This window comes from Mobula birostris, chromosome 8 (genome assembly GCF_030028105.1).
Source record: "Mobula birostris isolate sMobBir1 chromosome 8, sMobBir1.hap1, whole genome shotgun sequence".
In the NCBI taxonomy this organism is placed as follows: domain Eukaryota; kingdom Metazoa; phylum Chordata; class Chondrichthyes; order Myliobatiformes; family Myliobatidae; genus Mobula; species Mobula birostris.
This window is the reverse complement of record NC_092377.1, coordinates 70627740-70650891: the sequence shown is the minus strand read 5'-3', so window position 1 is coordinate 70650891 and position 23152 is coordinate 70627740. Positions and strand designations below refer to the sequence as shown.

Below are 23152 nucleotides of genomic sequence, written 5' to 3'. Positions count from 1 at the left end.
ACAAATGACAGGCTCTTTAACTTCAAGGCAAACAATGCAATCAAACTCTTTTTGTCACCTTAATGAGGTATCGGGTGATGTCCCTGCCTGCAATATCAAGTCTCCTTGTTAGATGGGGCAATGAAAATCCTTCGTAAACGGGGCAGATGTGTGTCACACCATCACCCGAGTCCACAACCACACCAGTTAGTAAACCTGGAGGGAAGAAAGAGTCCAAGAATGACTCAGAGATTACATCTGTGAATTTACACAAATATGCTTTGGAAGCACTTAGATGCAGTAGGTTACTTAGCAATACAAGGCTTAAACTCTTAAGGATTAATTTACAAAGAAGGATTTATTCAAACTAGAGTCACTAATCAGTGTTGATATGATTAAGAAGAATAAGCTTATGGACTAAACGATTTACCTTTCTCGTTTTCATCCTTCATTTGGGTAGTCAACAGCATACTGCACAAGCTGAAGCTATCTTCATACTGCAAGTAAACTGAGGGTGTAGATAGACTGCTATTGGAAACCACTCCCATTCATCTCCAAGGGGCTTTATGCAATTGCTTCTATGGTCAGATAAAGATCTCACAAATACAGCTGCTTCCCCAGAACCCAAAATTGCTCACCCTTTAATAGATGTCAATACCTTGACAATATTGGCAAAGATTTTCAAAAACCACCTTCTACCCCTCTCATCTTCAGCTTCAAATTTTGACTCCATCCATCTATAGAGGAACATTTCTCCCTCACAGAGTCTATCCAATTTCACAAACCATGATTCGTAACTCCAAACAACCTTAGCTAAACCTGGCAATTTGAAACAAAGTGCTCACTTCCTCCTGGCTCAGACTACAAGATGAAACTTCTCATTTCCAACAAAAACCACTTTATTTCTTCCTTGGTAGCTTGTCATTCATTATTTGAGTTGATAAATTCATACCTTTTAAAAACACAGATCTCCTGTTGCAGATCTATTTTCTTCACATTACTCTATACAGCACATTTACAATCCTCACTCAAACCCCACAAATAACTAGTCTTGTGTCCCTCCTGTTTCAGAAACCTTAGACCTATTTGCATTTTGCTTCCCTCATACCAATAGAAGAAACTTCACCACACAGAGTTCTCTTATTCATTGATATTAAATTTCACTTCACTTTTGTGCAAACTAAAAACTAGCAGCACAAAGGCATACAGGATTCTTAAAAGGGTTGTATTGATAGTGCCAGAACTCCCTTTGCAAATATCCTGAAAGTTTTTCAATCCTGCATAAGTAACTCAAACATTTATGAAACCAGCAGCATTTCAAATAGTGTTATGGATGCTGATGGCCAATAATCTTTCCCTTCCTGCATCGAGATTTTTAGCTAAAAGTTACTGTAACTTTTGTTTATTCAAGTCACCAGAAGGTTTTTCTCATCTATAAAATTCTTACAAAAATTTGTTTAAACCCCGTTCCAAGAACAAACTTTTAAGTTCCATCCAACCCCAGGAAGAGTTTTCTAAAGTCCTCACACTTATATCAACATGAACATTCTTGCATACAACTCAATTCAAAGGTAAAATCACTTGGCCTCGCAGTCCAAGTCTGTCATTGCATTTACCAACAGCACACAATTTTTGAGATAGCAATTTGATGCTTTTAAACTAAATTCTGGAAGGATAAAGGAGCACAATATATTAACAAAATTCCCTCTCATCACGAGCTTTAAATTGACTAATTAATGTTTAGCATTTCATCAGAGGTGTACGTACCTTGAGCATACAACGTCAGCACTGCCTGAATGGCAATGTATACACCATTAAACTGGTATGTCTCAAACATGACCTGAAACAAAGAAAACAGCCTTTTTACCTTTACATGTTAAACAAAGGCAGTATAATATACCCACATACAAGTAGATCCTTTTATTCTGTTGTTTAATATCAAATAGCCATCAGTTGAACAATGGGAGAGGACTGCTTTCGGAGCACATTGGATAGTCAACAGGCTCTGAAAGCACATTTGAACTGCAGAGGTGAGGTGGGGAAGAAAATTTGTATTCAAGAAATTGTCAACTATATGTAGACTCCAAACTGAGGCACAAGGAATTCTGAACAACTTACTAACAAACATTGACCTCAACTTCAAGTAGATTTTCCCAAATCGCAGATGTTCTGCTGTCTTGGGCCAGAGCTCCAACAGTCACTCACTGGAGAATCAGGCCACAGGTCCCACCCAGTTCATCATAAGCTTGCATCACACTTGAGCAGTCTTTACAAAGACAATCTCCAGCATCACAAGACTTAACCACTCTACTACATAGGACAGCTTTAGAACAGCTCTAGCAGCAAAAGAAAAGGGCAATGGTGAGGGTTGATGGGTCATCAACAACCTTATGAACATACAAATCTCTCACTCAATCCACATCCAAGACCTTGGGACCACCCACAGTTCAGCAAGGAATGTAAAAAGGCATGCAAGGGGCAGCACCAACAGATTAAAATAATTTTAATGTTGTAGCAGTTCTGCACATGATAAATTGCAAAATGCAACATGTAACAGCCAAGTACTCCCATAAATTAATAGATCAGATCACAGTTGTGCAGCCCTACCATATTCAGCTGTAAAAAGTTCAACAGTTCAACAATGGGAAAGCCCATGCAAATAACAAAGACAAATCTGATTCATGGGCACCCTTCTTAAATAATAAGAGTTAACAGGATAATCAACTTGGTCTCCTCCTAGAGTCAAAAACCAGAGAAACTAATTCATGTAATACCAGGAAACAGCTGAGAGTACAGAATATAGTAAAGGCCATTTGGCCACCTAAAAATCTGGCTGTAGAGCTAAGAGCTTCAGTTTCAGACAATATACTCCTGATAACTACAACAATAGCATCCAACCGAATGTGTAAAATGGAAGAGCTAAGTTCTATCTACAAGTAAGAACACACATCCTATTTGGTCAATTAGTACAATGCTCACTTTTGAAAAGGAAATGGTTTTAGGGAATTTAGTGAAACTGAACATTATTTTAAAATAGGATCTCAAATTTCCAATATTAAAGCATTTAAAACTAAGTATCTGAGCAAAGTTCCTACCCTTAGCTGAATAGGGTCAAATCTCTTACATGCAGCTAGATCGCCATGATTTTCATTCCCAGAACACTGCTACAGGTAAGAAGGAAAATAGGGGAAGATGGGTGGGGGGGGGGTGGAGGAGGAGGAGAAAGGCAGCTTCCTTGATAGTCAAGCGAGAATTTATCTATGTTCTGATTGATTGTGGAGAGACATTCTGGAATATCCGCTAATGAACATTATAGCACAGTACAAGCCCTTCAGCTCATAATGTTATGCCAACCTCTTAACCTACTCCAAAACCAACCTAACCTTTCCCCCCACATAGCCCCACGTTTTTCTATCATCCATGTGCCTAGCCAAGTCTCCAAGAGTTCCCAACATTTTATGCACCATGGACCAATACCATTAAGCAAGCGGTCCGTGGACCCCAAGTTGGGAATCCCTGACCTAATGGATCTGCCTCTGGTACCACATTCCACTCAATACCCACTGAGTAAAAATCTTATGATATTCCCCCCCCCCACACCAAAACCTTCATTCTATCAACTTTAAATTATTAAAAACAGTTCCATGTGGTTAGAGAATAGATCATATAACCATTGGAAACAAACTTAGCAGCTGCTATATATACAGGAACTGGCGAGATAACAAGGTCCACAATGGCAGGCAAGATGACCTGAGAATTTATACAGAGTTGCTCCATAGATAGACCAGGATGAATTAATCAACACTAGCAACTGGCTTAAGTTCTAAATGGTTCACAATTGTGCAGGATGCCATGAAATCATGAAGGAAAAGAAAAGCCAATGACCTTGATCAAGCAGTTCTGTACAGTAAGCTTTCAATGCTGGTATCAGTATGGGATAAATCCAGAATAGTATCATTCAATGGTCCAGTTAATAGTAACTTATTACAACAGTTACATCACAATGTTCTTCATTTAGCACTGAATGTCCTTTATCTACATAGTGGTTGGACAAAATTATCAACTCGTCCAGCAAGTCAAAAACCACTGCATAGATACTGCTGAGAAAGCACGTCTGCAGGAATCAAGGCCAGTCATCTGCACAAAAATTCTTGATGCCACTAAAGTATCCTTTCCAACTAACTGGATTATGTCAAAAGGAAATAGATTTGACAAAGAGGAACTTACTCAAGCACAATCTAAATGTACAGCAAAGTAGTTACCAAGGGGGATGGAGGAAACAAAAAAAAAATCCACTTAGTTGGTTCAAGTGTGAAGAACAGTTAGAGTAAATAGTACAAGCTATAGAACACTGCAGCACAAGCCGCCAATGGGAAAATCTAAATGCAATACAGATTGCACCAGTGCTAAGTGTTTCCAGCACTTACTTTATTTTAAAAAAGGAAACCAACACCCCATTCAGAAATCTCTGTACAATCAGACAATCAGCCCAGTGAGGCCCAAGGACCTCCGGTTTTCACTGCTCCTTTACTGGTGGCTATGGCTTCAGTTGTTCAAAACCCACACACTGGAATTGTCCCAAACCTGTACCCTTTGTTTCTCCTTCAGGATACTCTCTAAACTCCAATCACTAACATCTTGTGGCTCAATGTCAAATTTTGTTTTATAATCACAGATCTCTGTTCGCATCTTACTACTCAAATAAACCAAATGTTTGCCATTCATGACATTTGCAAGGTATCCCACACCGTAAGTGCACCAAAATTAGTCACCCAAACCAGTTCTCACAGTAATTGTTCCACCATCAGTAACTGCAAATAAGCTGCTAGATAATTAAATGCAATTTTAAAGTTTGCATTGAATATAACAAAAATTTTAAGGACAGGTTCCATGATCTGGATTAATAAATACTGCCCAAAACCAAGTGTGTTCGCACTAAAATGCTGCCCATCAGTGATACATTCACTACTTTTGTAACATGGATCTATCATGGAGAGAATAGGTACAACTGTCCACATGCAAATGAAAAGCAATAAAGGTGGGGAGGGCGGGGAGGGGAAAACAGAAGTTGCTCTCTCCAATTCTAACCTCACTCCTTGACATCAACCATCTCGACTTCACCACTCCTCTCTCCAATTCTAACTTCATTCTTCTGCTGAAGGGTCTCGGCCCAAAACGTTTCCATAAATGCTGCCTGGCCTGCTGAGTTCCTCCAGCATATTGTGTGTTGCTTGGATTTCCAGCACCTGCAGATTTTCTCGTTTGAAATTGCCGGACTCAGCCAGCAGCATCGAAGTGGATCATTTTCTCCTGCTCACCATTGCCTTTCTGACCCCCAGCTCACTCTTCCATGAACATAAATATCCATTCTCCAGTGTATTTCCATATACTTAGAAAAGATGCATCATACTAACACCCGTCCTTCACACAGACCCAAAAATTTATCCTAAGTGAAACAGCAATTTATTTTTACTTTCAATCCAGTGCACAACATTCTGCACTCAATGTGAAGTTAGCGACATGAGAGAAACCAAATGCAGAATGGGCGACCATATTGCAAAACAACTATATTCTGACAAGGGCAAAGTTTCCAGTTGCCCATCAACAATTCTCTGTCCCAACTACCTCTGCTGAGCTCCTTACTGTTCTAAAGAAGCCAAATACATATCTGAGGAGCCATATCTCCTTCTATACACATTACAGCCCTGAATACTCATCACTGCCTAATTCTGATGAAACTGAACTACACATTTTAAGTAACAAAATTTAGCAGTACATTACGTAGGTAACTTACTGGCTTTCAACCTCATTTACTGACAGAATATTTTGAATTTACATAATATTCCTTTAACTGTCATGTTTTTGACATGAAAGCCATTTTTAATGCACCCAAGTTATTACTGATCTATATGAATTCTGATTCCTTGAATTCCCCTCCTCTTCTTCATGGACACCCCGCTCTGGTCTTCTGCCTGCTCTGGATCTTTTTATCGCTGACTGCCGACGGGACATCAACTGTCTCGACTTCACCGCACCTTATCCCCATTCCAACCTCACTCCTTCGGAACGCACTGCTCTCCACTCCCTCCGCACTAATCTTAACCTATTAAACCCGCCGATAAGGGGGGTGCTGTTGTAGTCTGGCGTACTGACCTCTACCTTGCCGAGGCACAGCGACAACTCGCGGATACCTCCTCTTATTTACCCCTCGATCGTGACCCCACTAAGGAGCACCAGGCCATTGTCTCCCACACCATCACCGACTTTATCCACTCAGGGGATCTCCCATCCACTGCTACCAACCTTATAGATCCCACACCTCGCACTTCCCGTTTCTACCTCCTACCCAAGATCCACAAACCTGCCTGTCCTGGCAGACCTATTGTCTCAGCTTGCTCCTGCCCCACCAAACTCGTTTCTGCATACCTCGACACGGTTTTATCCCCCCTTGTTCAATTCCTTCCTACCTATGTTCGTGACACTTCTCACACTCTTAAACTTTGATGATTTTAAGTTCCCTGGCCCCCACCGCTTTATTTTCACCATGGATGTCCAGTCCCTATATACTTCTATCCCCCATCAGGAAGGTCTCAGAGCTCTCCGTTTCTTTTTTGGTTCCAGACCTAATCAGTTCCCCTCTACCACCACTCTGCTCCATCTAGCGGAATTAGTCCTTACTCTTAATCATTTCTCCTTTGGCTCCTCCCACTTCCTCCAAACTAAAGGTGTAGCTATGGGCACCCGTATGGGTTCTAGCTATGCCTGCCTTTTTGTTGGCTTTGTAGAACAATCTATGTTCCATGCCTATTCTGGTATCTGTCCCCCACTTTTCCTTCGCTACATCGACAACTGCATTGGCGCTGCTTCCTGCACGCATGCTGAGCTCGTTGACTTTATTAACTTTGCCTCCAACTTTCACCCTGCCCTCAAGTTTACCTGGTCCATTTCCGACACCTCCCTCCCCTTTCTAGATCTTTCTCTCTCTATCTCTGGAGACAGCTTATCCACTGATGCCTACTATAAGCCTACTGATTCTCACAGCTATCTGGATGGCTACCTGCTTTCCTTCCCCCACCCCTTTATCTTTCCCCTTTCTGGTTTTTCTCCTGGAACCTACCAGCCTTCTCCTTCCCACCCTCCCCCCACCTTCTTTATAGGGCCTCTGCCCCTTCCCTCTACAGTCCTGACAAAGGGTTCCAGTCCGAAATGTCGATTGATCTTTTCCACTGATGCTGCCCGACTTGCTGAGTTCCTCCAGCATGTTGTGAGTGTTGTTTATCTGGACTATTCCTCTTCTCACCCTGTCTCTTGCAAAAATACCATCCCCTTCTCGCAATTCCTCCATCTCCACCGCATCTGCTCTCAGGATGAGGCTTTTCATTCCAGGACGAGGGAGATGTCTTCCTTTTTTAAGGGGCTTCCCTTCCTCCACCATCAACTCTGCTCTCAAATGCATCTCCCCCATTTCATGCACATCTGCTCTCACTCCACCCTCCCGCCTCCCCACTAGGAATAGGGTTCCCCTGGTCCTCACCTACCACCCCACCAGCCTCCGGGTCCAACATATTATTCTCCGTAACTTCCGCCACCTCCAATGGGATCCCACCACTAAGCACATCTCCCCCCCCCCCCACCCCGCTTTCCGCAGGGATCGCTCCCTATGCAACTCCCTTGTCCATTCGTCCCCCCCATCCCTCCCCACTGATCTCCCTCCTGGCACTTATCCTTGTAAGCAGAACAAGTGCTACACATGCCCTTACACTTCCGCCCTTACCACCATTCAGGGCCCCAGACAGTCCTTCCAGGTGAGGCAACACTTCACCTGTGAGTCGGCTGGGGTGATACACTGCGTCCGGTGCTCCCGATGTGGCCTTCTATATATTGGCGAGACCCGACGCAGACTGGGAGACCGCTTTGCTGAACACCTACGCTCTGTCTGCCAGAGAAAGCAGGATCTCCCAGTGGCCACACATTTTAATTCCACATCCCATTCCCATTCTGACATGTCTATCCACAGCCTCCTCTACTGTCAAGATGAAGCCACACTCAGGTTGCAGGAGCAACACCTTATATTCTGTCTGGGTAGCCTCCAACCTGATGGCATGAACACTGACTTCTCTAACTTGCGCTAATACCCCACCTCCCCCTCGTATCCCATCCGTTATTTATATACACACATTCTTTCTCTCACTCTCCTTTTTCTCCCTCTGTCCCTCTGAATATACCTCTTGCCCATCCTCTAGGTCCCCCCCCCCTTGTCTTTCTCCCCTGGCCTCCTGTCCCATGATCCTCCCATATCCCCTTTTGTCTATCACCTGTCCAGCTCTTGGCTCCATCCCTCCCCCTCCTGTCTTCTCCTATCATTTTGGATCTCCCCCCACCCCGCTCCCACTTTCAAATCTCTTACTAACTCTTCCTTCAGTTAGTCCTGACGAAGGGTCTCGGCCTGAAACGTCAACTGTACCTCTTCCTAGAGATGCTGCCTGGCCTGCTGCGTTCACCAGCAACTTTGATGTGTGTTGCTTGAATTTCCAGCATCTGCAGAACTCCTGTTGTTTGCTCCTTGAATACTGTGATTAGTCAAGCTAAATATTAAGATGATACAAACACATACCCACCACTGATTTGCCACCAGGATTGCATGGGCCTCAAAACCAGGAAATGAGTAATCAACTAGTGAGACTAGCACCAACATCACTAAATTTAGTCATCTCACAGCTGCAGGAAGTTCAGGGCTAAAAGCTGTCCTTTGCTCTTCGATTAAAAAAATACTAAGAGCTCAGTTTCCTTTTTCACAACTTGCAAAGAAAATTGTAAACTATTCAAAAAATAAAATACACAATGGAATCTTGCCATCAGTTTCTTCCAGGAAACTCCTAATAGTCAAACTGAGTATCAGGGACCAGCTCAGATAATCATGCTGAAGCATCCAGCTTCAGGACAACTCCAAGCCCTTGCTTTGAATAACACGGTGTAATTTGAAGACTTCTTTTACCATTGTTGACCCATGTAAAAGGACCCAACAAATAGATTAACAACACAAAACTAAATACAAAATAACATTTAAAAAATAAAAACCAATACAAGAGCCTAGCTCCTCAAACAGTTCTGATTAGCTGTTTGCGTGCAGTATTACATTCCATATATACACAGTGGCAAGCAAAAGTTTGGGCACCCCTGGTCAAAATTTCTGTTACTATGAATAGCTAAGCGAGTAAAAGATGAACTGATTTCCAAGCGGAATAAAGTTAGAGATAATACATTTCTTTAATATTTTAAGAAAACTTTATTTCCATCTTTTACAGTTTCAAAGTAACTAAAAAGGAAAAGGGCCCAAAACAAAAATTTAGGCACCCTGCATGGCAGTACTTAGTAACACCCCCTTTGGCAAGTATCACAGCTTGTAAACATTTTTTGTAGCCAGCTGAGAGTCTATCAATTCTTGTTTGGGGGATTTTCGCCCATTCTTGATGCAAAAGGCTTCTAGTTCTGTGAGATTCTTGGGCTATCTTGCATGCACTGCTCTTTTGAGGTCCATCCACAGATTCTCGATGATGTTTAGGTCAGGGGACTGTGAGGGCCACGGCAAAATCTTCAGCTTGTGTCTCTTGAGGTAGTCCATTGTGGATTTTGAGATGTGTTTAGGTTCATTATCCTGTTGTAGAAGCCATCCTCTTTTCATCTTCAGTTTTTTTTTAAAAAAAAACAGACGGTGCGATGTTTGCTTCCAGAATTTGCTGGTACTTAATTGAATTCATTCTTCCCTCTACTAGTGAAATGTTCCCCGTGCCACTGGCTGCAACACAAGCCCAAAGCATGATCGATCCACCCCTGCGCTTAACAGTTGAAGAAGGCTTCTTTTCATGAAATTCTGCACCCTTTTTCCTCCAAACATACTTCTGCTCATTGCAGCCAAAAAATTCTATTCAAAAGGTTCAAAGGAACATCTAAACAAGCCTGATGCATTTTTGAAACGAGTCCTGTGGACTGATGAAGTTAAAATAGAACTTTCTGGCCGCAATGAGCAAAAGTATGTTTGGAGAAAAAAGGGTGCAGAATTTCATGAAAAGAAGCCTTCTTCAACTGTTAAGCACAGGGGTGGATCGATCATATTTTGGGCTTCTGTTGCAGCCATTGGCATGGGGAACATTTACTGGTAGCGGGAAGAATGAATGCAATTAAATATCAGCAAAATCTGGAAGCAAACATCACACTGTTTGTAAAAAAGCCGAAGATGAAAACAGGATGGCTTCTACAACAGAATAATGATCCTAAACACACCTCAAAATCCACAATGGACTACCTCAAGAGGCACAAGCTGAAGGTTTTGCCGTGGCCCTCACAGTCCCCTGACCTAAACATCATTGAGAATCTGTGAATAGACCTCAAAAGGGCAGTGCATGCAAGACAGCCCAAGAATCTCACAGAACTAGAAGCCTTTTGCAAGGAAGAATGGGCGAAAGTCCCTCAAACAAGATTTGAATGACTCTTAGCTGGCTACAAAAAGTGTTTACAAGCTGTGATACTTGCCAAAGAGGGTGTTACTGCCATGCAGGGTGCCCAAACTTCTGCTTTGGGCCCTTTTCCTTTTTTGTTATTTTGAAACTGTAAAAGATGGAAATAAAAGAAGTTTTCTTGTTTAAAATATTAAAGAAATGTGTCATCCTTAACTTTATGCCTTTTGAAAATCAGTTCATCTTTTACTTGCTTAGCTATTCACAGTAACAGAAATTTTGACCGGGGTTCCCAAACTTTTGCATGCCACTGTATATATAGTTAATCAAACTTACATTAAGTTTTCGACATACAATATATTAAATCACAATTAGAATACCAAAACTGTTCTAGAGAAATTAAATGAACCTGCTATAGATGTTTGTAAATGGCTTTTCCATACAATGTTCCTCCTCCACCGTCCCTACCTCTCCATGCAGTTTCTCTTGATCAGAAACCACATGTTCCCATGCAGCCAAAAATCATACAAGCATCCAAATAGAAAAGATGCAATAAAAGGTGTTGTACCATGAATTTTCTGTTCTATTTCTCCTCCCCACCCCCCCACCACCTTCCCATTTAAGTGTCATTCTTACAAAAAACTCTTTAAAAAAAAAAAAATTGCATAAAAAGACAAGCAGGTCAAGAGGAACAAATTAAACACACTATTAATAAAATCTGGTGAAAAGGACCAGATTTTGGTGAGATCATCATTAAGGAGTTCCTTAATTTAAAACATTTATGAGGCAATATGGTTCTAAGAAAAGAATCCCAAAAGTCTACTCAATAAACATACTTACCTCTATTATCTTTTCTCTGTTCTTTGTGGGGTTCATTGGTGGTTCTGTCAGAAGAATCTTGCAATTCCTTGAATCTACATCTAGCTTCTCTGGGCCAAACGTATAATCCCAAAGATGCTTCATGTCATCCCAGTTTCGTACTATACCATTTTCCATGGGATAATTAACCTCTAACATAGAACGCAATTCACTAGCTTCATCACCCACCATGAGATCCTGTGAAACGGAACCAAAAAAACAAATAAGACTGCTTTCACATTGTTTGGGCAGAAACAGAATGTATTAGTACAATTTAAAAACACTGCCAAATCATAAAAACTACCAGCATATTCCAAAAATTAAGGAACTCGGTTGAATTCAGGGAATACCTACAGTGAGCAACACCTTAGTACACACTTAAAAATATAACTTTACAATTTAAAGGCCAGAAATCTCACATTCAAGAATTTTGGAAACTAGGTAGTAGGTTATGCTTAGTTAATTTAGATAATAGATTTCTTGACAATGGCGATGAGTTTCAGACAGACCTAAATGCATCAACAGCACATATAGAAGGCTGAAAGGAACACTGGTGATAATAGCACCAAAACTGCAGACGGATCAAGATTGAAAGCACACACACACAAAAATCAAGACAGATAGGTCAAGAACTAGCACAGTAGGGAAAACTGGACTGTGAAAAGAGCTCTATGAAGGGACCACCTCAGCTTTGAGGATCAACAGCTATGAACTCAATGCTTGGTGGGGAGACAACATGAATTGGGGAAAGAATGGTGTTTAAGAGAGAGCTTGGCAGAGGAGAAAAGTAACCCAACATTAGCATTAAAAACCAAGATTTTTTTTTTTTAAAAAAAGAGGAACATGGGCTGGCCAGAATTGGTGCCTGGTGTGGTCCAGGTAATTCTTGCAAAATATATGTATGCAGTCATGCTCACAGCCATAACCTTAGAAATTAAATATGTAGCTCCAGGCACTGACCAAGATTAGAGAATGTGAAGGCCTCATGGGGCCAAATGAATCAAAAGCTGGATATTAGAAAACAACTGAGCATATTAGAAGCTTGAGAAATACTGCGCGAAACACAGGATTTTAAATACAGTGGATTCCAGTTAATTGGGGTAGCCACTTATTTGGGACAACTTGTAAATAACAAAAACTAATCAAGAAAATAGCCAGGATTTCCTTCACTTATTTCGGACACTATGCCACTAAATTGGGACAGAAGACTGGTGCCAAAAATTTTCTATCTAGGGCCAATAGCGTGTATTTGTGTGGCCATTAGACACTACCCCATGCTTAGAACAAAGAATTTTTAAATAGTGTCAGGTGTGTTTGTGTTGAAAAAGTAATGGTTTTTGTCACTGATTGTTGGCGTGAAACAATTCAGATGCCAAAAATGGCCGGGAGTGAAAATGGCACTATGTCGCCATTTCAACACGTTAGGAACTACAAAGAACGAAGGTATCCACAATCATCTTGAATGTTACAGTGAAAATGATGATTTGGAGGATGAAGCTGCAAAAGCATTATATAAAGGTAGTCCATTATCTGCACTAGGTATCTGCGTTGATTTTGTTCATTTATAGTCAACTAAAAGAACACAGCAGCAAATACTGGGGCAGCTGCTGAACTGGGCCAAAATGTACTAGTCCTGATGTGTCCGAATTAACTGGAACCTACTGTCTATACAAACAACATAGCCAATAGGAGGCAAGTGGTCTCGTCCATTATGTGGAACAGAATGAAAACAGAACCTGTGGCTGTTGTTCACATTGAAATATTTATATGGAGGGTGAAGTTAAGGGAAGACATCGAATTTAGGAGCACAAGGGTTATATCAGTACTAAAAATCATGAGGAAATAACCTGCAATATCAACGAAGTTGATCAGAATACAATCCAGCATATGGACATCTAGATTCCAGAAGCTCAAACTACATACCCACCCAAAACAAGAGCAGGTCCTTTGACTTCTAAGATTCACTTTATACTTTAAAAGGTATTTCACCCAAGGACCATACCACTTTTAGATTTATTTAAAGAGATAATGCGTGGAACAGGCCCAATGAGCTGCAGCACCCAGCTATTTAACCCGAGCCACAGGACAATTTTAATGACCAATTAACCCACTAACAGGCATGTCTTTGAAATGTGGGAGCAAACCAGAGCACCTGGAGGAATTCCACATGTTCACAGGGAGGTTATACAAACTCCTCACAGATGGCATCAGAATTAAACTCTGATGCATTGAGCTATAATAGCATTGTGCTAGCTACTAAACCACTGTGACACCCAAGCACAAAAAAAAGTTTGACAATGTAATTATTGATACAACCTTCCCTTCACTTCCATGCCGAAAGTAGAGATTGCTGGATGGTAATGAATGGGTAAATTTGAAGCCCATGGTTTGTCTTCCCTGACACAGGCTCCAAATTATTTTTTTTTAATTCTGACATCCATTCAGAATGCAAGTGGTCCAAAATTCCACATACAAACAGCTAATGCAATGGAAAGCAATGCATGCAATTTCTTGTAGATTGATGAAACCTTGGTGTTGTTAGGGACTTGCCAAACATGGAGCTTAATGACCATGATTCCACATTTAAAACAAGTATGTTCATAGAGCTTATTTGGCCTCAGTCACAGTGAATTGCTAAAAAAATTATTTCCCCATTCGTCTTGTAGTATAACTACCTGGTGTTTGGGGGGTAGAGAGGGGCAAGATTCAGGAATGAATACATTACATCCTGCCCCGATCTATGGTTCAAAAAGACAATTCACAACAGAATACATCAGACAGACCATTCTGTTCAAAGCTTGCAATTTTACAAATTTACTTAATGATTTGACAACTTGATGACCAAAGAATTGAAATTTAAATTGTGCATTTAGCCACCTTACAAAAACTGGGTAAGTATTAAATTACAGATAGACATTTACTCAAGGCAGTTTGCAGAATGTCAGTGCAAAAAGTTCTCTGCATGAGAACAAAGCACAGTCCAGGAAGCATAAAATAATGACGCAATACCTGACACTAGTCATGCTCAGACAGTTCACTGGATACCAATGTTGACTAGTGCGAACTAGAAAGCATGTCATGCACCATAAATGAAACCAGACAAAAACAATTTTAACTGTAATTTTTATAAAATTAACAAGGTAATTTCTGTGATTCTGCAAAGTAGTTAATTTTTACATGATCGATTAAGAACAAACATTCAGTTTTGGCCAAATTATACATTAAATTCTGGCAGTGCATCTGAAAGCACTGTTCAAGCAAGACTATTAAAATATTGATGCAAGATTCAATGTACATTGTTAACAAGAGCACAGCAGAGGTTTCAGATAGAATACACACGCAGGCTTCTTGCGAATGTCCATTTATCTACGAATGCATCAAATGACCCATTTGAGCAGCCACATTCCAATGCCACTGAAAGAGCAGTAGACGTTGTTTCATCCGACAAAATGGTGTTAATCTGGAGCCCCAACCAAAAACATAAGTAATATCAGTTTAAATACATGCTTCAAAGCAAAACAAAACAGTGGCAAATTCATGCTGCAACATGAAACACTAAACCTAAAGGGGCATTAGGAATTAAAAACTACAACAATGTTTTAATCATTCCCATTCAGGAGCCTGACCAAAAACTTAATTCTAGAGTCTAATGCCATTTATCAGGGCATTTGTGATAATGCAAGTATCTGCTCATCTTCCATTATCTTATAATTATTCAGATCATTATGTGTTCAAGTTTTAAACTTGTAAATAACTACTCATGACGTGACCATTATATAACTAGTATTTTAATCTTCCCCCTTTGGACAAGATCTTTGGCTCCACAACACCTGCCAGGCAAGAATTATACATAGCTTTGCAAGTACCACCTCATGTCTATCACAAATATAACTATTGTCACTGTTAAATTTTTCAAAACTTCACCTCATCTGCAATTCCCTGACCGTCAGAAGTCAGTATCCTTAAATTTGGTCTAAAACTTTGATTTTACTGCTGAACTTGATAAAACTGTTTTTGATCCTCAAATGACAATTTCCCAAATTCCCACCCCTGCTGAATAGCAATGCAACATTCCATAGATGAGTGACTGATTACTAATTACTCCTTCATTCCAAGTCAGCAACCAGCATAAGCAGGGTATGTGAGAGCAATTGGAAAGCACGCCCTTACTTTTCTTGCCAGCTTCTCACTTTTACTTAGCACCTGAAGTAGTACATTACTGCCTCTTTCACTAAGATTCAACGTGTAACTCAACTAACATTCAAGGAAAGTCTGCCTATCCATACTTTTAAACTTGGAACAGAACAGGCAAAAGGGAACATAAATCAATGAAATGTTGTTTACTTCAGAAAAGTAATTGCAAAGTGTTAAATGAAAGAAAAATTCAACGCAAACTGTGGACAAATTGATAGCAATACCAAAATTAAATGAAATGAACACACCACACTTCAACTTACTTACCATTTTTTTGTTATTCTACTTCAACAGGTGAAGAGAGAGAGAGAGAAGGTAAAACAGAAAGGTCAGAAAAGATCCGAGTGAAAACTTCACTCCCGGAATTCTAAAAGATTCAAAGTGACTTCCAAAATTAAAAAAAAATGACAGAACGTTGAGAATCCTTCCCATGAATTGTGTAAGATAGTTTAATGTACAGCTAAAGCAGCAGTTCTGGTTTATAAAGCTTGCAATTAAACAATTTATTCAGCAAATGTTTACAAAATGGACCTTAAAGACGAGTTGGTAATGCAATAACAAATTAAGTTAGCAAATCTCAGTGGTATAGAATCTACACTGAGTAATGTAAATTGATGAGTTTCTCTTTCTCTCAATCCCATTAAGAACATGTTCTACCTGGCCAAAACATCACACCTCACTGACTTTTAATTTGCATAACTATTAAAAACCTTCAAATAGAATAACACACATTTCCCTAAAATTTACAGGCAAGACAAATGGTTGAATCCCATGCCAATATTAAAAATATTAATTGTTTAATCCTTGGACAATTGGTGATTGAAAGGTGTTTTAATCTACCTCAGTTTTTACATCTGTAGCTTGCTTTCTACTGTCATTTTAAAGCCAATCATACCATTATTACATTAAATATAAATACAAATACTCACCTACTGTTCATTTAATCTTTCCACTATATTTTGCTATTCATTCAAGAGTAGACTACACAAATTTTGATTTCTCCCTCAAAATCTGCCCATCTTTTTCCTTTATGAACGTCTCCACAGGCTTGGATAGGCAACAATATCATTAGCTATTGCCATGCAAAACACTGTAAGTTACCACAGCCATAACAGTAAAAGTCAACTTCTGATTCCTAATAAATTAATACCAATCCTATCGTGTATTAGCTGCTGTGATTTTGCATTCTCAAATTACACTTACAAAAACAAATCATAATCTGGCATTCGCGAGTTGAATGATTAACAGTGGCATCAGTTCAAGTACTTGATAAAACAACTGCCTCTTTCCCATTGAGCTAATCAGAAATCAGCTCCTTTCCCAAAAAACAATGATTCCAAAATGTCTTCTATATAAATACCTGTGATAAAAGTTATAAAGTTACATCTGATTTAATCCACAGTATTACTCAACATCGTCCTCCATTTTACCTATTAGAAAAACTATTAATAGAATATAAATTATATATTTAATTGTAGTATAAACTATAGAATGATAATTAAATCAAGTACCTTAACAACTGACTTTGCTGACAATGATGGAAAGAGAAAACTGGCTGCAGACACCCCAGATAATATGAATGTATGACCACAGACAAAAAATAATAATAGGAGCATAGAGAGAAGACTGAAGGGAGTTGATCGACAAGAAAACCGAATCCCTTCCCAAACAACTAAGACTACATTGTGCTTTAGGTTACTAATCTTTTTCAGTTACATGAATACCTGTTTTAAACCTGTGAGTGTTGGACTTGAACTAAGGCACTTAATAAAAAGAAATGATTTTTATATGAAAATTGTACAGATTTCAAATGTATAATTACTAAACATTGAGTAAGGAGTTGCTTTCATAAACTACTTGTTACCATTAAATGACAAGATTTCCATTAAATCTGCTATATAAGAAATCTAAATACATGTCAGAAACCAAAAAGTGTATTTACCATCATGAGATTAATAGTTAAGAAAAATGCATTCACATCAAATTAGCTAATCAAAAAAACTTTTCATAGCAGTACCTTGATCTCGATATTCCCAACTTTGGCAGTGGAACGGATGATGGGACGTCCCACCAGTGCTGGAAAGATGTGCTCTGGAAAGTTGGAGCCAGCATAGCCGCACTTCACAAACTACACAAAGTGGAAAGAAAAACGAATATACTAAGTACCACCTAGCTTATTTAGTTTGCAGTTAAGTAACCATATAAATAATTCTTTATTTGAGCAGTCTCACAAATTGTGCATCTAGCTAGATTTGAAAATATTCACACTTCAACCAATCTATTAAAGAGATTGATTTGAAGATTGGCAGCGAAGCTTTTTTATCAATGTAATGCACAGATCAAGAAAACAATCCTCAAACACCATAGGCATGTGCAGCATGCATCTGACAGGAGTAAATTCACTTCTTATATTGAGCGGTCTGAAATAAATTGAGGTATTAATGACCACAATCATTGATACCTCAAACTTCATCCAGCTCTCCAAGTCTTTGAAATACGTTATCAGCTAATTCTTATATCCTGCACGCCCGGACTCAAAGTCTGGCATTCTCTTCTTAAGCGTTATGTTTTCTCCTTTAAACCTGTGTCATGGCCAAAATTATAACCTGAAGTTTGGTCAAACATTAAGGTCATTCGCCTTAAAACCACCCATGTGTCTAAGTTCAAGAGAATGCTATGATTTCTTTTTATAATAAAAAGGTAGTGATGCAGTAAAGTGATTATGACAACCTGTGTACTGTCTTGATGACTAAAACATCTGAAATCTTGGTCCATCACTTCCATGAGAATTTCAGCAAGTAAATACACTTCATTTTAAATCCATTCCTCTTAGCTACACTTGCAACAGAGCCCTTTATGCTCTCTTGCATTATTCAGTGGTCAAGCTATTAAAATTTCAGCAATTTGAATTATTCCTTTGGAAATCAGATGAAAATCCAGATTTCCAGTGATAAATACAAGAGATTGTACAGATGCTGGAACTCCAGACCAACACACAACACACAAAGCTGTAGGAACTTGACAGGTCAGGCAGCATCTATGGAGGGGAATAAACAAATTGGCACTGTGGGCTGAATCTCACCACCAGGACTTTATTACTCCTAAAAACAACAGCAGATGCATACTGTACACCATGGATGCAAGTAACAATCATAGGAAAATACCCCGACAGTGTAATGGTTAATTTCCAAACAAATAAGTGTACACAACTTTGATATCCAATGAAATTCAAATAAACCTTGCAGAAGATGAACATAGTTTCTTCTCATTGAACTGTAAATCAGCTTAAGACAGAAAAACTGCTGTTGTTGATTACATGACCAAGAAAGAATAGAAATTTAATTTGCAAAATGAGCACAAAGTTTAAGTTCACACCTTTATGTCAACATCACAACACACTGCAGGAACTCAGCAGGTCGGGCAGCATCCATGGAAACGATCAGTCAACAGGACGAAGGGTTCTGGTTTGAAACATTGACTGATCGTTTCCACAGATGCTGCCTGACCTGAATTCCTCCAGCGTGTTGTGAGTGTTGCTTTGACCCAGCATCTGCAGAGTATTTTGTGTTCGATGTCAACATGTATGCACATTGAAATATGAATACTCCAGACATTAGCAGTTAAAACTTCCAGATTCTTTCTATCTTGGACAAGATTTGAAAGGCAGGGCAAATACCATTGCAATTCAGCAGGATCTTTGTACACAGTGAAATATTTGCGTGTTCTGGCATGCACCAACAAATTTTTTCGTGTCATAATAGGAACAATTTTGCAGGGAAATACGGCAAATGTGGAATTCCCTCAAGCATGACTTGAACACAGCAAGTCAAAGTAAACTACCTTACAATGTTTTCATGTTAACAAGTTCAGTGAGTGTTCACTGTGGAATGCCTACAAGCCAGGCCATGTGGATCAGACTGGTGACATCCTGATCTATACAGTTTCATGATGTGTTTATCCACGTGTGGAGCTTTTGCCCTTTCACCAAAAGCAGTAGTCAGGAGATAAATAACAGCTTTAGACAACACCTCCGCCCTTATATGCACATACCTTAGATCACGTAGTTTGCAGTTTCAGTTCACAAACCACTGACAAGAATGTGGTTTGGGGCCAGTGCACTCTTTTCCTGTTAATCGGTGTTTGCAGAGCATTTTCCTCAATGGTGTACGTTAACGCAGCAGAGAGGTTTTTTTTAAAAAACACATAAGCAGCTGTACAAACCTACCTGTCTATTGTATTAATCAAATGTAGATTGCACAATTAATTTGTTACGGACGAGTACATCGACCAATAATGTTTCCTGCCAAATATCATACCATTTTTCTTCAAACAGAACCCTCAAAATAAAACAGGTCAAATTACTTTGGATGTACAACATGCATACATGCTGCAGTTTCACATGCTCTATTTGACCCTCTTCCAGATTTTTCCATTCCAGAGTTAATAATGAGCTACACACATCAAAGTTGCTGGTGAACGCAGCAGGCCAGGCAGCATCTGTAGGAAGAGGTGCAGTCGACGTTTCAGGCCGAGACCCTTCGTCAAGACTAACTGAAGGAAGAGTGAGTAAGGGATTTGAAAGTTGGAGGGGGAGGGGGAGATCCAAAATGATAGGAGAAGACAGGAGGGGGAGGGATAGAGCCAAGAGCTGGACAGGTGATAGGCAAAAGGGGATACGAGAGGATCATGGGACAGGAGGTCCGGGAAGAAAGACAAGGGGGGGGGGACCTAGAGGATGGGCAAGAGGTATATTCAGAGGGACAGAGGGAGAAAAAGGAGAGTGAGAGAAAGAATGTGTGCATAAAAAATAAGTAACAGATGGGGTACGAGGGGGAGGTGGGGCCTTAGCGGAAGTTAGAGACATTGACTTCTCTAACTTCCGCCTGGGCCCCACCTCCCCCTTGTACCCCATATGTTACTTATTTTTATGCACACATTCTTTCTCTCACTCTCCTTTTTCTCCCTCTGTCCCTCTGAATATACCTCTTGCCCATCCTCTAGGTCCCCCCCCCTTGTCTTTCTTCCCGGACCTCCTGTCCCATGATCCTCTCGTATCCCCTTTTGCCTATCACCTGTCCAGCTCTTGGCTCTATCCCTCTCCCTCCTGTCTTCTCCTATCATTTTGGATCTCCCCCTCCCCCTCCAACTTTCAAATCCCTTACTCACTCTTCCTTCAGTTAGTCTTGACGAAGGGTCTCGGCCTGAAACGTCGACTGCACCTCTTCCTACAGATGCTGCCTGGCCTGCTGCGTTCACCAGCAACTTTGATGTGTGTTGCTTGAATTTCCAGCATCTGCAGAATTCCTATTGTTTGCGTTAATAATGAGCTGCTCCTTTTCCCCTCATATGCTTGCTCAGCCTCATCTGAATATATTTATACTTTGCACTTAACCACTTCCTGCTGTGGTAGAGAGTTCCACAATCTCACAACTGAAGTTTTTTTTCAGTCTCCTATTGGAGACTATCTTATGATGGCCCCCAGTTACGCTAGAGGTTTGAGGAACCAAGCAGCTTATTTCTATTATTTCTCATGTTCTTCACAAGTGGAAGAATTATCTCTGTATCAATTTGAACCAAAAATATTTCTATTTTAAACATCTTAGTTTATCCTCAACTTCTCAAGTGAAGAACTTGCCTTTTCTAACATCTGTTCTGAAAAGTGTCCCTATCTACAGCACTTACTATTGTAGTACCCAGAACTGTGAAGTAAAAACTATGATCTAATCAAAGTTTGATAAAGGTTTAGCTAACTTTTAATTCTGCCTCACTAGAAATAAACTGTATTACCCATTTTAACAAAATTGTGGTGCAGCTTTTAACAATTGTATTTATACTCCAAAGATCTACAACCTTTTTACTGTCTCACCGAGACCCGCCACAGCCTTTTTTTCTACAAGGTAGATACAAGACAAAAGAGGACTGTTTAAGCCTTCGTTCTTTAGTTACAGAATGACAAAACTGAATAGACCATCATACGTATTATAACGTCTTTTAAGTGACGGTGTTAAAAGCAAGAGAGATTAAAAATTCATTTTATCAATTGTGATTAAAGATCTACATCAAACAACAATACTTCTCTATTCTTTATGGATGCCGTCGAACTTTTGACTATAGAGATCGGCATCTTGTCTTTGTACCAGGTCCAAGGAGGTACCACTATAACAGTGAAATACAAAGTCCTTTCCCTTAGAATAACAAAAGACCTGACTTTATGCTGACCCGAGTGACCTGACAGGCAGATTCGATATTAAACTACACATCAGAAGGGAAGTTGAAAACTTGTCTACTCAGAAGGTACAGAAAATGTGGAACTCACAACCAGACAGCCGCTGAAGCGAGAAGAGGAAGGAGCGGCCGAAGGGCGAGATCATTTTCGTGTCGAAGGCAAGCAGTGAGCCGATCGGCGCTGCACTGGCTAAGTGAAGTATCCCAAAGCGGCCCAGCCTCCCAGACAGAAACGCTTGAAGCACGGTGCGGACATTACGGGCACCGCAGCTGAGGAGTCACCGAGGGGAAAGCACCGCAGGCCCGGGCTCCACCGATGCCGCCTCTTTACTTCCTGCTTTTACTATTCTCTAGAATAAACAAAAAGTCGAACAACCTACCCCAGTGCCGTTGTCACAGACCACCACTTTCCTGCCTTGACTGTCCATAATGTAATCGCTTCAGTTACCGCCCTTCGCTTCTTCTTCCCCACTCACCGCCGGGCGTCGACCCGCCTCCACACACCGGAAACTAGCCGCCGATCGTTGGCTCCCGTGCATTGGGCGCCAGCCCTCACGTGACATTGCATTTCCTGTCGTCGAACATCCAATCCGATACAGGCTACTCCGGAAACGTCACTTGATTGATAAAGCGAAGCGACCGTTCTGCCGACTGGCCTTTGGATAAATGAAGGAAAGTGTTGTTATGGCAACAGTGGGGTGGAGCTGAAGAGAAATGTAATGGGTTATTTGTGCGAGATTAATTATTATACATTGAATTTGTTTCACTTGTACTATGTTCTTAAAAAGTAAAATGTCAAGTACTTGTCTATTCGATCTGGTATTTTGTGTATTGGAGCCTATAGATCGACCAATCACAGGAGAGGGATGTATGGCCATTGAAGGCGGTGCCTGTTAATTGCAGTGGGTCAATGTTCATTGTGAGAATGGTTGGCAGCAGCGTGTAGGTGATCGCACCAGGGGCTTCAGGACTGCAGTCGAGGCATCTGTCACGCAGTTCAAAGAGGACTGAAGGCACATAAAAGCTGCAAAGGTTTGCCCTTTGGGAAATTTTGACAGATGGAGTGCAATACTGGGAAATTTGAGCCAATCCGCTGTGGTAGGAAGAATAAAAATAATGCTGATTTAAGATCTAATATTAATCAACAGAATGCTGGTACATGGAGGAATATGGGTGTCTTCTTACATAATGCAGATTAGAAGCTGAGCATCTACTTCACGCCTGTCAGAACTTTATTTATTGTGTCAAATGTATGTCAGAATCAGGTTTAAAATCACTGGCATATGTCGTGATATATCTGATTTTATCTTCTTCTCAAACTGCAAGGTGAAATCTTTCATATTATGATCACTGTCTCCTAAGGGTTCCTTTTCCTTAAGCTTCCTAATAAAATCTGGGTCATTACATAACACCTATTACATAGCCCAATTGGGCTCAAAAAA

At 40.3% G+C, this 23152-nt stretch overlaps 1 protein-coding gene across 1 annotated transcript in view; it reads right to left on the bottom strand.

Moving 5' to 3' along the window:
• Positions 1 to 22230, bottom strand: part of actr2a (actin related protein 2a) — a 37853-nt gene extending 15623 nt beyond the window's left edge. Inside the window, exons 1-5 of the mRNA XM_072265434.1 lie at positions 22091 to 22230; positions 17503 to 17613; positions 11274 to 11489; positions 1747 to 1819; positions 59 to 195 (exon numbers count right to left, since the gene is read on the bottom strand). Coding sequence (XP_072121535.1) covers positions 59 to 195; positions 1747 to 1819; positions 11274 to 11489; positions 17503 to 17613; positions 22091 to 22138 — 585 coding nt within the window. The 5' untranslated portion in view covers positions 22139 to 22230. The remainder of the gene's footprint in view (positions 1 to 58; positions 196 to 1746; positions 1820 to 11273; positions 11490 to 17502; positions 17614 to 22090) is intronic.
• Positions 22231 to 23152: the final 922 nt, after the last annotated feature.